This window comes from Diorhabda sublineata, chromosome 7 (assembly GCF_026230105.1).
Source record: "Diorhabda sublineata isolate icDioSubl1.1 chromosome 7, icDioSubl1.1, whole genome shotgun sequence".
In the NCBI taxonomy this organism is placed as follows: Eukaryota; Metazoa; Arthropoda; class Insecta; order Coleoptera; family Chrysomelidae; genus Diorhabda; species Diorhabda sublineata.
Genome location: NC_079480.1, coordinates 1,625,671 through 1,643,074, shown reverse-complemented (window position 1 = coordinate 1,643,074; position 17,404 = coordinate 1,625,671). Strand labels below are relative to the sequence as shown.

The window sequence follows — 17,404 nt, the reverse complement described above, 5'->3', positions numbered from 1 at the left end:
TTTCATATCTTTGAGGGTATCTTCGTAAAAAAATAATTTGTAAGGGTCTGCAACGGTCAAATTTTTTACAAAAAAATTAATAACTCAAAAAGTATGCATTTTTCGGAAAAAGTTTTTAAGCAAAAGTATACTAGAATTTTACGTAGATTTCAAAAATGTATTAATATATAGGGTGTTCTAATTAAAATAACAAAGTTACAGTCGACTTCCGGTTCTAGCGGAAGTCGGCCATCTTTGAAAATATTTTAGTTAAAAAGATCGTATCCGAAAACCCAAACGTAGAAATTTCACTATACGTATTTCGCCATATACACATTGTTTTAAATCGTCGTAGGACACCCGGTATATATAATTTTTATATTAAGTATATATACAGTGTGTCCACGTAAGTTGGCGGCATATGGGACATAACTCTTTTATTATTAATTTTACGATAAAAAGTTATTCTTTATAAAAAGTTCTGCATGGTCCGAAACCTAAAATTCAATCATCAGAAGTTGAATTTTTTCAGTCGTATACGAGGTATGTCAAAAAATGTGATTTTTGCTTTTTTTTAACAATATCGAAAATTGTTTTAAAGAAACAATGTTCAGAACCAAAAATAGCTTCCAAATTGTTTATTTGAATTGAATAAAAAAAAATATTTTTTTCTACATTTTCTCTGCGTTTACGTTGGAAATTTAAGTTTGCACATAATTAATCTGGTACGCACTGGATGATAATTGTTGTAGTAATGTAGAATGTAGGAAAAAATATTTTTTCAATGTAAATAAACATTTATTCTTTAAAACAATTTTCGATATTGTCAAAAAGAAAGGCATAAATCACATTTTTTGACATACCTCGTATCCGAACGAAAAAATTCAACTTCTGATGATTGAATTTTAGGTTTCGGACCATGCAGAACTTTTTATAAAGAATAACTTTTTATCGTAAAATTAATAATAAAAAAGTTACGTCCCATACGCCGCCGACTTACGTGGACAAACTGTATACTAGATAAAATCTCGCGTTTCATACCGACAAAATCAACAATGCACCTAATTTAACAATGTAAATTGCGTATCCTTGAGAAAACTCATGTCACATTTGATATAAACACATGTTCATTATTCAACGATTAATCACATTTGTTTGCCTTTCGGCAAAGTGAAACGTTTGTTATTACGGAAACGAGTTCGTTCCCGTTAACGAGTTCAGTTTTACTTGGAGGTTGTCGAAATCGACAGAAAAAGTCCACGAGATCGACTAACGCCTTCTCATCCCTTGGGTCAACAATATACGGCCTCAAATCCCGAAAGGAAGCTCCCTTATCCACCCCTGGCAACAACGTACGATGTCTTCCTTGATAATTCACCCATATCCATCAGATAAAACCCTACCACCCATACATTCTTCGGTATTGCAGGTTTTCTGCAACCTGGTGAATCGGGTCTTCAGCCAAATGCACTAATTTTTCCAAAATACCAAACCTAGAAGAGCAGCGTTTAATTACGACTCTACGCAACCCCCACAACAACCCCAGCCCTGCAGAGGAGCGATTCCTATATCGGAGCTCCCTCCAAAATCGATCCCACGAATTTTTCTTTCTCTAGTGCGCTGGTGTCCAGTGCAGCCGACATCTACGTCCTCTACTGGAGTCCCGTGGAAGTTTTTGACCGAATACATTTATCCTTGGAGTTGTCGACGTCGCTAAACACATTTTCGTCACCTCCCGTTCCGATTTTCATTTCGGTACAATGAATTCTCGCGAATTCGGTCTTAAAAGTTTTAAATTGGGTAAAACCAAGGAGCTATCGGTGGAAACTCGACCTTTTGACGAAAGGAAAAGTTGGTTTTTGGAAGGGACCTCTTTTAAGACATAAAACACGGACTCGATAAAGATATTTATGTAGTAATGAGTCAAAGTTTGAGGTTATTGGGTCCAAGAGAAGAATGTTTGAGCGCTGGTCAAAGGAAGAACGAATTTTAGATACGATGGTGCTAGTTTTGGAAAAAGGCGACTGGAAACTTGATAAAAAGTATTAGATGAAGATGTAGTTGGTTTTGGCTAGCGCCCCTTCGACAGGAAAAGGGTTTTGGTAGGCCAGAAAAGTGATGACGACCGATTTTTGGAATAGCCATGGTTGCTGAAGAAGAAAAATGTAGTTTTCCATCGGAACATCGCGAATTATCATACTTGCTACGGATAAAACCCATCCAGAATTTGGTATTTGTTGTATTCGCCGGATCTTGTCCCCAGCGACTTATTTCCCAACCTTATAGTTACAATTAAAAAGCTGGGACTCGTTGTATAGATGTGAGTTTAATACTAAAAATGATTATAGAGAAAAAGTCTTATTTTTTGCGTAGAATCCACGCTTGGCTTTTAAACTTTTCCTACTTCACACGCAATCACTTACCTCGGTTATTTGTCTCGGGTTGAAAACAATTTTGAAGCACACTGTATTCATAATTATTGTACGAAACTATTCTATATGTACGGTGACCGTCCTTCATTTAGAAAGCGACATTACTACAATAATAAAATTTATTATGATAATAGATGTGCTATTAGTAATATAATTAAATAATAACTATTATTTTAACGATTGATATATTGAACGTGGGTTTTATTTCTTTATCAGAAGTCTATTGTTAGTATTGCGTTATTTAAAATAGATAAAACGAGGGTTGTTCGAGAAGTATTATCTTATTTATGTAAAAATGAAGTATTCGAGTCGAATCGAGATGCCTGGGGATGTAGTACAGCGAATAATTTTGAACAATTTTGAAGATTTTCGCGGATTAGTTTGACAGAAGTTCAAAAATGATGCTGAAAACAAACTTGATTTGGTGCCAATGTATGCTTATGTCCCAGGGGTGAATACCACTCTTAATCGGGGGTGGAATTTCGAAATAACAACGGGAATCGATAGAGAATTGAATTTTACGAAGAAAATTTGAAATGAAGTTTTTTATTTGACTCAATAATTTCTGAGTAATTCGCGATTGAAAATTAAAAATATAAAAAACACGATTTTCAACATTTTTTCACGATAAACTCGAAAATTACGCGTTTTTTGGAAAAAATTATTCTCATCAAAATTGAAGCTTATAAAAAAACAAAGAAATTTGTCGATTTGAATTAAATTTTTAAATAATATTCAGTCACTGAAAACCCAGTTTTTATTTTTCGTAAATTTATGCAGAAGTTTGAGTTCAAATAACGAAAAAACGATAAATTTTTCATAAAAAATTGTAATAAACATTTTTAAAATACATTTTCGGAGCTTTAAAATGAGTTTTTTAAAAACCATCTATCATTAAAATTAAGCGAGTTATGACGAAAATAAGTTGAGTAACTCGAATTTGAAAAAAAAATGTATGCTTCTATCCCAGTGGTGAATACCCCTCTTACTCGGGGGTGGAATTTCGAGATAACAACGGGAATCGATAGAAAATTGAATTTTACGAAGAAAATTTGAAATGAAGTTTTTTATTTGACTCAATAATTTCTGAGTAATTCGCGATTGAAAATTAAAAATATAAAAAACACGATTTTCAACATTTTTTCACGATAAACTCGAAAATTACGCGTTTTTTGGAAAAAATTATTCTCATCAAAATTGAAGCTTATAAAAAAACAAAGAAATTTGTCGATTTGAATTAAATTTTTAAATAATATTCAGTCACTGAAAACCCAGTTTTTATTTTTCGTAAATTTATGCAGAAGTTTGAGTTCAAATAACGAAAAAACGATAAATTTTTCATAAAAAATTGTAATAAACATTTTTAAAATACATTTTCGGAGCTTTAAAATGTGTTTTTTAAAAACCATCTATCATTAAAATTAAGCGAGTTATGACGAAAATAAGTTGAGTAACTCGAATTTGAAAAAAAAATATCAGTAAATTTGACACCATGTGCGGAAAAAATTAAAATTAATCGTAACCCATGTAAAATTATTTTCGTTTAAGCCCTAAGAACACGTTCCTAAAGTTTGAATAGTTTGGAACACGTATATTTTGAAAAAAGTTGTTTAATGTGAAATTTTGAAAAAAAAACGTTTTTTTTTTCAAAATATCTCAAAAACTATTGGATCGACGAAAAAATTTTGCTTTTTTTTAAACTCACGTAGCTTGAAAATTGAACGAGATATAAGCGATTTCAAGGGAGAAACTTTTTCACCCTTTAACATCAAAATTCTCCGAAGAAAAGGGTTGCAACTCTCATGGTTTTGTAGCTTATGAAATTCCCTACAAAATGATGTATGGATGAATGCGAAAAGCTTAAAGGGAAGCCGAGTTATTACTAAAAAATACTTAGACAGTTTTTAAGTTTTTAAAATAACTGCATTAGGGTAGTTTTTAAGGGTAGTTATATATAAAAAATAGAAATATCACTTAAATTGTGAAAAAACAACAATAATTTCAAATATTTGACCATAATGAGCCCTATAACTGCTTCTATTTAGTTTTTTCCATTCTGAGGGGTGGTTTTTGGTGGTTGCATTATTGAAAATATTGAGGATCAGATTTCTAATACTCGAAGAAAAAAAATTCTCCTATTACGATCCAAAATAATAAAAATTTCATGTTTTTTACCACATTTTTTAAATAATCTTTGTCAGAGGGGTTGTTTTTAAGGGTAAAATATCAAAATATTAAAGTCGCGATACAAAACAATCAACATTTATTATATTTGAACACAACTATAACCCATTGCAGCTTTATTTCAATAGTTTTCAATTTATTGGAGTAAGGGGTGATTTCCACCCCTTAAAAATAAAAAGCATACTTCGCTACCAAGTCAGATTTGAACAGGAGGGTAAGATGAACTTAATTCGATGAAGGTCCTTAAAATTGCGACGTTTCGGTCGATTTTAAGCTTGATTCACTGTACTAATATTGATCTTGAACTTCTGTAGGTTGTAGCTGATTCCGCAGGCTTGCACTTCTCCAAAGAAATGAATTGCGATAAATTGAAGTTCTGAGCGTCTGTAGGCGAACTCGAAGTTCAACGGGATTATGTTAGACGGCTCAGAAAAGCGTTTGCCGAGTCAATTCGGCGACCTTCCTTATGCTCGTAAGTTTCTGCTCAACTCCAGCGACATTTTATGTCCAGACAACACCAAATCCTGAGCTGCAGCGTCAGCCTTCTTCCCTTCCTGGATTTGGAAAGTTGCCATGCCAAACCCTGTCAAAACCCTTCGATATATCCCTGATGGATCTATTTCCACGTAGTAAATGAACCCCCAAACCACCACACGACGACTTTTACTTACCTTATAATGTAAAAATAAAATCGTGGAAATCAAAATCTTACATTTTCTATTCGAATAACGAAAAAAACTGACGACGTGTTTATAGATATAATATAAACGGTGGTTACTTTCTGAATAGTCCTCGTATTAGCGTAAATGATTACGAGGAAGTAGCGCGAAGAGAAAAAAGGCGGAAAGTACGTGTTAAACCTGCCAAATAAACAATGAGGATATTACGAAATATTCCGATTAAATTTTTGTTCGATAAAACCTTGAAATGCGATCGTTCGCGTGCGTAATACAGTGTGAGTCATTTACGTGGAAACTTTAGGTTGAGATCAGACATTTTTCAGACAACCCTCGTATTTTATAGTCTATTTTCATGAACCACGTAGTAATGAAAACTAATATATATGAATGATGATGTTTTTTAAAGGATGTTTCCAACAAATGATGGATTTTCTCGAGGTATATGTGACAAATATGTCAACTGTCAACTGTCATCATTTTATTACTCTCTCATATATAAAAATAGATTATAATATGGTAATATTGTGGATACTTGTTTGTTTTTTCACGGCAATCGATGCTACAAATTTCGTATTTTTAGTTTAGTTTAGTTTTATAGTTTTTTAAGCTAACCTGGGGTTTTTTTTTATTCGATTTTAGTTGGTTTAGGGTTAGTTCAAGATGTTATTTTAACTTCAAGGAAGTATAAGAAAAATATAGCGAGACATTGAGGAATTTACGTCGTCTTCAAAGCTAGTTAGTGGTTTGTCGAACGTTAACTGTTGGATTCAATCTGTGTCAATTAGTTTTAAGAAAAATAGTAACGTCCAAACGGACATAGCGGAATATAAAATATTTTTATTGAAAAAACTATAGTTATATGAATAAGACGAAGGGTTCGCGTGTTTCCCGGAAACATTATTTCACATTTTGGCGATGTTTATTGGTTCCCTAGGTCTCCCGATTTATCGATTGGTGACTTTTTTACGTGGGAGGTACCTTAACGACTGAGTCTACCACCACAACCAAAGAAATTTTGACGAATTCAAGACGGAAATCATTCGAGGAAGTTTGAGCTCAAATAACGAAAAAACGATGAATTTTTGATAAAAAATTGTAATGAATATTTTTAAAGTACTTTTTCGGAGCTTTAAAATGAGTTTTTTAAAAACCGTCTATCATTAAAATTAAGTGAGTTATGACGAAAATAAGTTGAGTAACTCGAATTTGAAAAAAAAAAATGTGTGCTTCTATTCCAGTGGTGAATACCCCTCTTTCTCGGGGGTGGAATTTCGAAATAACAACGGGAATCGATAGAAAATTGAATTTTACGAAGAAAATTTGAAATGAAGTTTTTTATTTGACTCAATAATTTCTGAGTTATTCGCGATTGAAAATTAAAAAAATAAAAAACACGTTTTTCAACATTTTGTCACGATAAACTCGAAAATTACGCGTTTTTTGGAAAAAATTATTCTCATCAAAATTGAAGCTTATAAAAAAACAAAGAAATTTGTCGATTTGAATTAAATTTTTAAATAATATTCAGTCACTGAAAACCCAGTTTTTATTTTTCGTAAATTTATGCAGAAGTTTGAGTTCAAATAACGAAAAAACGATAAATTTTTCATAAAAAATTGTAATAAACATTTTTAAAATACATTTTCGGAGCTTTAAAATGAGTTTTTTAAAAACCGTCTAGCATTAAAATTAAGCGAGTTATGACGAAAATAAGTTGAGTAACTCGAATTTGAAAAAAAAATATCAGTAAATTTGACACCATGTGCGGAAAAAATTAAAATTAATCGTAACCCATGTAAAATTATTTTCGTTTAAGCCCTAACAACACGTTCCTAAAGTTTGAATAGTTTGGAACACGTATATTTTGAAAAAAGTTGTTTAATGTGAAATTTTGAAAAAAAAAAACGTTTTTTTTTTCAAAATATCTCAAAAACTATTGGATCAACGAAAAAATTTTGCTTTTTTTTAAACTCACGTTGCTTGAAAATTGAACGAGATATAAGCGATTTCAAGGGAGAAACTTTTTCACCCTTTAACATCAAAATTCTCCGAAGAAAAGGGTTGCAACTCTCATGGTTTTGTAGCTTATGAAATTCCCTACAAAATGATGTATGGATGAATGCAAAAAGCTTAAAGGGAAGCCGAGTTATTACTAAAAAATACTGAAGTTTTTTATTTGACTCAATAATTTCTGAGTTATTCGCGATTTAAAATTAAAAAAATAAAAAACACGTTTTTCAACATTTTGTCACGAAAAACTCGAAAATTACGCGTTTTTTGGAAAAAATTATTCTTATCAAAATTGAAGCTTATAAAAAAACAAAGATTTTAGTCGATTTGAATTAAATTTTTTAAATAATATTCAGCAAGTTACGAGTCACTGAAAACCAAAATTTATTTTTCGTAAATTTATGCAGAAGTTTGAGCTCAAATAACGAAAAAACGATGAATTTTTCATAAAAAATTGTAATAGACATTTTCAAAGTACTTTTTCGGAGCTTTAAAATGAGTTTTTTAAAAACCGTCTATCATGAAAATTAAGCGAGTTATGACGAAAATAAGTTGAGTAACTCGAATTTGAAAAAAAAATGTATGCTTCTATCCCAGGGGTGAATACCCCTCTTACTCGGGGGTGGAATTTCGAGATAACAACGGGAATCGATAGAGAATTGAATTTTACGAAGAAAATTTGAAATAAAGTTTTTTATTTAAGTCAATAATTTCTGAGTTATTCGCGATTGAAAATTAAAAAAATAAAAAACACGTTTTTCAACATTTTGTCACGAAAAACTCGAAAATTACGCGTTTTTTGGAAAAAATTATTCTTATCAAAATTGAAGCTTATAAAAAAACAAAGATTTTAGTCGATTTGAATTAAATTTTTTAAATAATATTCAGCAAGTTACGAGTCACTGAAAACCAAAATTTATTTTTCGTAAATTTATGCAGAAGTTTGGGCTCAAATAACGAAAAAACGATGAATTTTTCATAAAAAATTGTAATAGACATTTTCAAAGTACTTTTTCGGAGCTTTAAAATGAGTTTTTTAAAAACCGTCTAGCATTAAAATTAAGCGAGTTATGACGAAAATAAGTTGAGTAACTCGAATTTGAAAAAAAATGTATGCTTCTATCCCAGTGGTGAATACCCCTCTTACTCGGGGGTGGAATTTCGAGATAACAACGGGAATCGATAGAAAATTGAATTTTACGAAGAAAATTTGAAATGAAGTTTTTTATTTGACTCAATAATTTCTGAGTTATTCGCGATTGAAAATTAAAAAAATAAAAAACACGTTTCTCAACATTTTGTCACGAAAAACTCGAAAATTACGCGTTTTTTGGAAAAAATTATTCTTATCAAAATTGAAGCTTATAAAAAAACAAAGATTTTAGTCGATTTGAATTAAAATTTTTAAATCATATTCAGCAAGTTATGAGTCACTGAAAACCCAGTTTTTATTTTTGGTAAATTTATGCAGAAGTTTGAGCTCAAATAACGAAAAAACGAAGAATTTTTCATAAAAAATTTTAATAGACATTTTTAAAGTACATTTTCAGACCTTTAAAATGAGTTTTTTAAAAACCGTCTAGCATTAAAATTAAGCGAGTTATGACGAAAATAAGTTGAGTAACTCGAATTTGAAAAAAAAATGTATGCTTCTATACCAGGGGTGAATACCACTCTTACTCGGGGGTAGAAATTCGAAATAACACCGGGAATCGATAGAAAATTGAATTTTACGAAGAAAATTTGAAATAAAGTTTTTTATTTAAGTCAATAATTTCTGAGTTATTCGCGATTGAAAATTAAAAAAATAAAAAACACGTTTTTCAACATTTTGCCGAATTCAAGACTGAAATTTCGAGAAATAGCCGCTATTCCTGTAGAGATCAGATGATCTAGAACGACCCTGGTGCATGGTGGAGGAAGCAACAGCAGACCAAGTCATTGATGAGTACCTAGTACGAGGGTTGTCCATAAAATAAAATTCCCAAGGAGCCGCGCATGCTAGGAACGCTCTTAGATGGGATTTTGCGAGTCCATGGTTTCCTTTCTTCAAGTTTCCGCCTCGGCGAGCTCTCTACAATGTTCATTCTTATCTTGGTAGAAGAAGAAGCTATGCTGAAAGATCGAAAGGTAACAGTTGGGGACCTCATGGAGATGATCCTCGATGTCAGCAAGTCCTGCATTCACAGCTTAGGATATGACGCGGTTAGTGCAAGGTGGGTCCCGGTAATCCTGATCGATGCCGGTCAACGTGTGGAAGCGTCGACGAAGAGCTGAAAGACGAAGTTTGAAACTATCTTCGTGTCTTTGTATCCTCAAACTTTCGAAATATTCATTATTCAATGCCAATAAACGCGTTTTATCATTGGGAACCTCATTTTGCCAGAGTATTTGATCGGTTTTTCAGAAGACCTCAAAGAATCTTGACCGCCATAAAATTGGACCACGACAAACCGTATTTGGATTCTGAATCTTCGATTTTGATGAGCGTACGGAAAGGACATTTGGAAAGCCGTCAATGACCAATTACCACTTACCACGGATAACGATCTTTGTTGGCCGAAGCTCGAAGGTTGCTTGCCACTTTCCGAATCGGTTTGAGGAGGTAGAGAACGAGGTATACCTCTTCCGAGGCTACTCGTCGAACGTCGGCCTTCCTGATGACCAATAATGAACTGAGATTCGGGCTCCGAATTCAAGTTCATCGCCTCATAGTCGATCTGAAAATTGAAGTTATCCGATAAGAACTAGTACCTCAATTTGATTCACTAAATAATATAATTAAAATATTCGAACAATTGCAATGCAATTTTTCATTTAAATACTTAAATTCCTAAATACACACTTACATTGTTTTCATTCGTATATAATGGTAATTCAGAAGTTTATAATTTGGTTTGTTTTGTATTCAGAATGGGTGCGAATGTATGTTTTAATAAAAATAGTGATAATGTTGTTAACGAAGAAGATACTGAAGAAGTTATTTACGCCGATAAACACGAATCGATCGATTTGGTGCAAAAATCGCTCGAAGAAGACGCAGTTCGAAAAGTTGATACGAAATTTTTGGCTTTTTCTGTTTTCATAGGTAAGAAAATGTTATTCAAACAAACACGTATTAAATCTGATGCAATCAAACTCGTCAGTACTGGTGAAAATACTGAATACGAAATTTTTTTTGTGGGATAAACTGAAAATCCTGCACCGGCCACGAAATCGGACCAAGAAACAGCGTTGACTGAAGAATGTGGTAGCATCGAACGAAATCATTATTTTATCCATGAAAAGCGCTCAGAAACTGTTATTAGGACCTTTGGAGGGTGCACTAAATATTATCAAAGATATTTAGGCACGAGTCGGTTCAAAAATAGACGTCGATTTATTTGTTTCGTCAGCTACGTTACTGCGATTTGTCTTTTCAATCTGATATTCCAAGATCGACTGTATTGGCTTGGAAAATGTGTACAGTCGAATTCCTGCATAAAAATAATCGTCGTGGTTCGGAAATATGCATTCGCATGGTGTTTTAGTATGATCCGACATCCCAAAGAGATCCCGTGCTATGGGACATCGAGGGTATCCTTTTTAATGACTCAGATCCAACCGCGGTTGGCAGTTTATAATATCGTGACTTTTGTTATAATTTTTTCCCCGGATTCTTTCTTAGTTGCCCACCCGGTACAATACAACATATATATTAAAATTATTCGACTTTTTGTTGTTTACAAAGTATCTAATTTCATCTCTACGCGTTACGTTTTGTCCAAGGTTACACGTGGGATTTAGTGGATTAGTTTTTGTATATTCACCAGGCATTTTGTTCAATAAATTATTAGAAGTGTGAGTGTAAAGTTTGACGTCAAAAAAGTAAACTGGAATTACGTAATAAATCGAAAGAAAAAATGTGTCCAACACCTGTATTTAGAAGGGTTAAAAGGTAAGCAGATTTACGAAGATATGCTTCATACCCTTGGTGATCGATGTCCTTCGTGAAAAATTGGACTGCAAGCTTCGAAAGAGGTAAATTTTTGCATTAGAGATACGAACGCGTTCATCATATAGTTCAGGTTAATTTGGACATGAGGAAAATTGCTACAAAATGGATCCCCAAATGTTTGAAGGTTGACCAAAAGCGGGCAAGGGTAGAAGCACTCTGGTTCTCCAAGACCTAAGAAGTTTCGTGTCCAAAAATCTGCTGGAAAAGTTCTTCCTTCAGTTTTTTGGGGTTGTCATGGAGTAACCATGATTGATTTTTTGGATAAGGGTGGAACAATAACTGCAGATTACTATTCGACATTACTACGGGAAAAAAATTGAAGAAAAAAGGCGCAAAGGTGTTTTGTTTTTGCAGTACAACACCCCTGCACACAAATCTCTTGTTACCACGCAAAAAATTCGTGATTTATTTAATTTAAACTAACCAAAAATTGCGAAACAACTCGCACATTTTCGAGAATTCATAACCGTGGAAGAAGAATTAGATGTCACTTCACGCTTTTCGGCAAATGGTGATTCGTTTGGAATAAATTCAATTTGTCTGGCGCGCGTTTCTTTCAGTCTCTGAAGACGATAACTTGGTTATAGAAACGGGCGTCAGACGGTGTAATCGTGAGTGATGGTGTGGGGTGTATACAGTCTTCAATCTCGTCGAAACGCGCCTCAGACAGTCTAATTGTGAGTGTCGGTGCAGCGGCAATCTGAATAGTCTGTTCCTCCAGAAATTCCAACTCAGAATTGAGACGTACAGACTGAGCAATTGACGTTGTTTCATTAATCGTTTCGTTAACTCAGATGTAGCCGCGAAATTTTCGTAATACTCGACAGAAATACAATTTACGAACATCGATTCTTTTTTTTTAAGGAACATAGTGGGGTGTAAACAGTCTTCAGTCTCGTCGAAACGCGCCTCAGACAGTCTAATCGATTCTTTCTTTTTAAGGAACATAGCGAGGTGTAATGGGGAGTGTAAACAGTCTGCAGTCTCGTCGAAACGCGCCTAAGACAGTCTAATCGATTCTTTCTTTTTAAGGAACATAGCGGAGTGTAATGGGAGGTGTAAACAGTCTTCAGTCTCGTCGAAACGCGCCTAAGACAGTCTAATCGATTCTTTCTTTTTAAGGAACATAGCGAGGTGTAATGGGGAGTGTAAACAGTCTGCAGTCTCGTCGAAACGCGCCTCAGACACTCTAATCGATTCTTTCTTTTTAAGGAACATAGCGGGGTGTAATGGGGGGTGTAAACAGTCTTCAGTCTCGTCGAAACGCGCCTAAGACAGTCTAATCGATTCTTTCTTTTTAAGGAACATAGCGAGGTGTAATGGGGAGTGTAAACAGTCTGCAGTCTCGTCGAAACGCGCCTAAGACAGTCTAATCGATTCTTTCTTTTTAAGGAACATAGCGGAGTGTAATGGGAGGTGTAAACAGTCTTCAGTCTCGTCGAAACGCGCCTAAGACAGTCTAATCGATTCTTTCTTTTTAAGGAACATAGCGGGGTGTAATGGGGGGTGTAAACAGTCTTCAGTCTCGTCGAAACGCGCCTAAGACAGTCTAATCGATTCTTTCTTTTTAAGGAACATAGCGAGGTGTAATGGGGAGTGTAAACAGTCTGCAGTCTCGTCGAAACGCGCCTCAGACACTCTAATCGATTCTTTCTTTTTAAGGAACATAGCGGGGTGTAATGGGGGGTGTAAACAGTCTTCAGTCTCGTCGAAACGCGCCTAAGACAGTCTAATCGATTCTTTCTTTTTAAGGAACATAGCGGGGTGTAATGGGGGGTGTAAACAGTCTTCAGTCTCGTCGAAACGCGCCTAAGACAGTCTAATCGATTCTTTCTTTTTAAGGAACATAGCGGGGTGTAATGGGGGGTGTAAACAGTCTTCAGTCTCGTCGAAACGCGCCTAAGACAGTCTAATCGATTCTTTCTTTTTAAGGAACATAGCGGGGTGTAATGGGGGGTGTAAACAGTCTTCAGTCTCGTCGAAACGCGCCTAAGACAGTCTAATCGATTCTTTCTTTTTAAGGAACATAGCGGGGTGTAATGGGGGGTGTAAACAGTCTTCAGTCTCGTCGAAACGCGCCTAAGACAGTCTAATCGATTCTTTCTTTTTAAGGAACATAGCGGGGTGTAATGGGGGGTGTAAACAGTCTTCAGTCTCGTCGAAACGCGCCTAAGACAGTCTAATCGATTCTTTCTTTTTAAGGAACATAGCGGGGTGTAATGGGGGGTGTAAACAGTCTTCAGTCTCGTCGAAACGCGCCTAAGACAGTCTAATCGATTTTTTTTTGTTTTTTAAGGATCAATGCCGTTAATATCCATAGGAGCGAACTTGGTGTGGACATCTCCGATGCTACCTTACCTACAATCCAACGATTCGAACATAAACCCCCTGGAAACACCGATAAGTGTTTGGCAAACGTCGGTATTAGCGGCGTCACCGATTTTCGCTTCGCTAATCGGACCTTTGCTATTATCGAAACTATCGGATATCGTAGGAAGAAAGAAATTTTTGCTAACAACCACGATTGCGATGCTATTTTTATTTGTTATTCCCGTTTTTCTAAATCGATTTTCGTTATTACTAATTTGCCGAGTTTCAATCGCGATTATTTCCACGGGTTTCATTGTCATCAACCAAGTTTACGTAGCGGAAATATGCGAAGATCACAACCGAGCTAAATATTTGTGCTTGAGCAACTTGTTTTTACCAACTGGTAACGTGTATACTTATCTTTTAGGCGGGTTCCTCGATTACATTCGCTTCAATATTCTCATCGCTTTACCTTTATTAGTTTCGTTGTTTTTCTGCTTCGCGCCGGAACCTCCGGTACACAGTTTATCGAAAGGAAAATTGGCTGAATGTAAAAACGCTTTGATTCAATTGAGGAGTAACAAGAACGTTCGAGAAATCGACGCCGATCTAAATAAGTTGGACCGCCTTCTGAAATCTACGAAAAGTGACACTAGAGTTAACTTTGTCGCTCTATTTAGAACTAAAACAAATAGGAGCGCTTTGAAAATTACTCTTTTGCTACTTGGAGTTAAATTTCTTTCGGGTATAGCGCCGATAGCCTCTTTCCTGGAACCGGTGCTTCGTAAATCCGGCGCGACGTTGTCGGTCCATACTTTAACCGTGACTATAGGTCTGGTACAAATAATGACGTTCGTCGTCGCGTCTTTTTTCATCGAAAAATTCGGTAGAAAAGTACTTTTGGTATTTTCCTGTTTTTGTAGCGCTTTCGCGTTGTTTTCATTCGGTTTATTTTGCTTTTTAAAATCCCGTCACTTCAATATCGTCGGTTATTTAAAATCGACGCCGATTATTTGTATCTTACTGTATATTATATCGTTTGGTGTCGGTTTGGGTTCGGTAACCAATACAGTCGTCGCCGAAATCTTTCCTCCGGATGTAGTTACCATCGGGATGTCTTTGAGTTTCAGTTTGTCTTACGTTGTTATATCGGCCACGATTTTTTTGTTTCCCATAATCGAGGCTCACGCGGGGCTGCATATCTGCTTGTGGGTTTTCGGGTTTTTTTGTTGTTTGGGTGGCATTTCGATTTATTTAATTGTGCCCGAAACCAGAGGCAAAACTAGTTTAGAAATACAAAAATTACTGCAACGAAATGCGTCGTAAACCTAAAGATAATCCACCATGACCTAGCCAGCAGGTGTTACGGACTCTGGTCTGGTCTGCATGGCGTACGTACGCATTGGACCCCATGAAGCTTAAATTTTTTGAGTATTTACTTCTTCCACATGTTTTAAGACAACTAGCATCGATGTATCTCTATATAGGCGATTTTTGGGACAACCAGCGGCTCCCAATGGCCTATCACTCTTCTGCTCTGTTATGACTCCTCTACAGTAACTTTACCAATCAAACACTGTTTCCTTATTGGCGAAACTGTATATACAGTCTATGCCCTTCAAACTAGGGACCCGACGCTGCACTGAGCTCAACATTTCTTGAAGATGGAAGACCAAGACATGAACATCACGTTCTTGTGATCATAAAATGGTTTTTTGGTCGTAAACGACCTCTTCCATTAGCCCGAAATGATTCCAACTCATATTTTTCGTCTTATTGGATGAATTAGGAACTTTAACGAATCAAAATCTGCAATTTTATATTCGATATTTACACTTTTCACCCCTTTCTTTTACATAAGTACTAAATTAAACTAACTGATCATTGTTATAATTATTGCAGGATCCAAATCAATGGATTCGATGAATTTTCTCTCGAAAATATTTGTTACTTTGCTAAAAAATTGAAATCGACAATTTTTTTTTAAAACATTCTTGAATTTTTGTAAAATTATGCCTCCAGTCTTGTCTGTGACATTTTGAAAATTTGCCTCACATAATAAACTCTGTATAATAAACACACGACCCTGTATAATGAATATACGATGAGGTATAATAAAACCTGTTCAACTAACAAATAGTACCCTGTATAATAATCAAATTCGATCCTATAACATTTATAAAGATGATCCTGTATAATAAACACACGACCCTGTATAATTATTAAATTCTACCCTATATAATTGATAAACATAATACTGTATAATAAACACACGACCCTGTATAATAATCAAATTCTACCCTATATCATTTATAAATATGATCCTGTATAATAAACACACGACCCTGTATAATTATTAAATTCTACCCTATATAATTGATAAACATAATACTGTATAATAAACACACGACCCTGTATAATAATCAAATTCGACCCTATATCATTTATAAAGATGATCCTGTATAATAAACACACGACCCTGTATAATTATTAAATTCTACCCTATATCATTTATAAATATGATCCTGTATAATAAACACACGACCCTGTATAATTATTAAATTCTACCCTATATAATTGATAAACATAATACTGTATAATAAACACACGACCCTGTATAATAATCAAATTCGACCCTATATCATTTATAAAGATGATCCTGTATAATAAACACACGACCCTGTATAATTATTAAATTCTACCCTATATCATTTATAAATATGATCCTGTATAATAAACACACGACCCTGTATAATTATTAAATTCTACCCTATATAATTGATAAACATAATACTGTATAATAAACACACGACCCTGTATAATAATCAAATTCGATCCTATATCATTTATAAAGATGATCCTGTATAATAAACACACGACCCTGTATAATTTTTAAATTCTACCCTATATAATTGATAAACATAATACTGTATAATAAACACACGACCCTGTATAATTATTAAATTCTACCCTATATAATTGATAAACATAATACTGTATAATAAACACACGACCCTGTATAATTATTAAATTCTACCCTATATCATTTATAAATATGATCCTGTATAATAAACACACGACCCTGTATAATTATTAAATTCTACCCTATATAATTGATAAACATAATACTGTATAATAAACACACGACCCTGTATAATAATCAAATTCGATCCTATATCATTTATAAAGATGATCCTGTATAATAAACACACGACCCTGTATAATTTTTAAATTCTACCCTATATAATTGATAAACATAATACTGTATAATAAACACACGACCCTGTATAATTATTAAATTCTACCCTATATAATTGATAAACATAATACTGTATAACAAACACATGACCCTGTATAATGAATATACCACCCTGTATAACGAAATAAAATTCTGATGTACATATAAAAATAAAATAAATGTATTAAATGGTACGATTTTTATTTTCAATAAATCTACTACTATGTTTATAATAATATATTTGTACTTAATGTAAGTACGGACCTGTATTCGAGAAGAAGGAATTGATGTATGGCGTTGATACCCCCGTATATGTAATGCTCCTTGTATCGTTATCTCTCTCCTATGAGCGCGTCAGTTAGATCTGCGCACATCAAGCATGCGCAGTGAGAGAAAAAATGAATATTATCGGCACCGTAACGTAGAGACACAAGAAATTTTAGGTGAGTATAACCTCACTTATTTGTATTCCTTAATTTTCAATATCAAGAATATAAAAAATAATGTTAATTTATAGAAATATTCCATTCCGTATCACTGTTTCTTAAATTTTTGTTTCTTTAAATAAAAATTC

At 34.1% G+C, this 17,404-nt stretch overlaps 2 protein-coding genes across 4 annotated transcripts in view; one reads left to right on the top strand and one right to left on the bottom strand.

The window, feature by feature from the left end:
- Nucleotides 1-17,404, bottom strand: part of LOC130446769 (uncharacterized) — a 37,952-nt gene that overhangs the window by 13,983 nt on the left and 6,565 nt on the right. The window contains exon 2 of one of the 3 annotated variants that reach the window (XM_056783210.1): nucleotides 9,823-10,005. The exons of 1 other annotated variant lie outside the window; for it this stretch is intronic. In XM_056783210.1, the coding sequence (XP_056639188.1) occupies nucleotides 9,823-9,990 (168 nt within the window). In that variant the 5' untranslated portion in view covers nucleotides 9,991-10,005. Of the gene's footprint in view, nucleotides 1-2,402; nucleotides 2,541-9,822; nucleotides 10,006-17,404 lie in introns of those variants that run through there. One more of the 3 variants, XM_056783212.1, reaches the window with a different exon arrangement.
- Nucleotides 10,199-15,795, top strand: LOC130446832 (facilitated trehalose transporter Tret1-like). The gene is made up of 2 exons (XM_056783318.1): nucleotides 10,199-10,373; nucleotides 13,579-15,795. The coding sequence occupies exons 1-2, from the start codon at nucleotides 10,199-10,201 to the stop codon at nucleotides 14,916-14,918; spliced, it is 1,515 nt and encodes a 504-aa protein (XP_056639296.1). The 3' UTR covers nucleotides 14,919-15,795.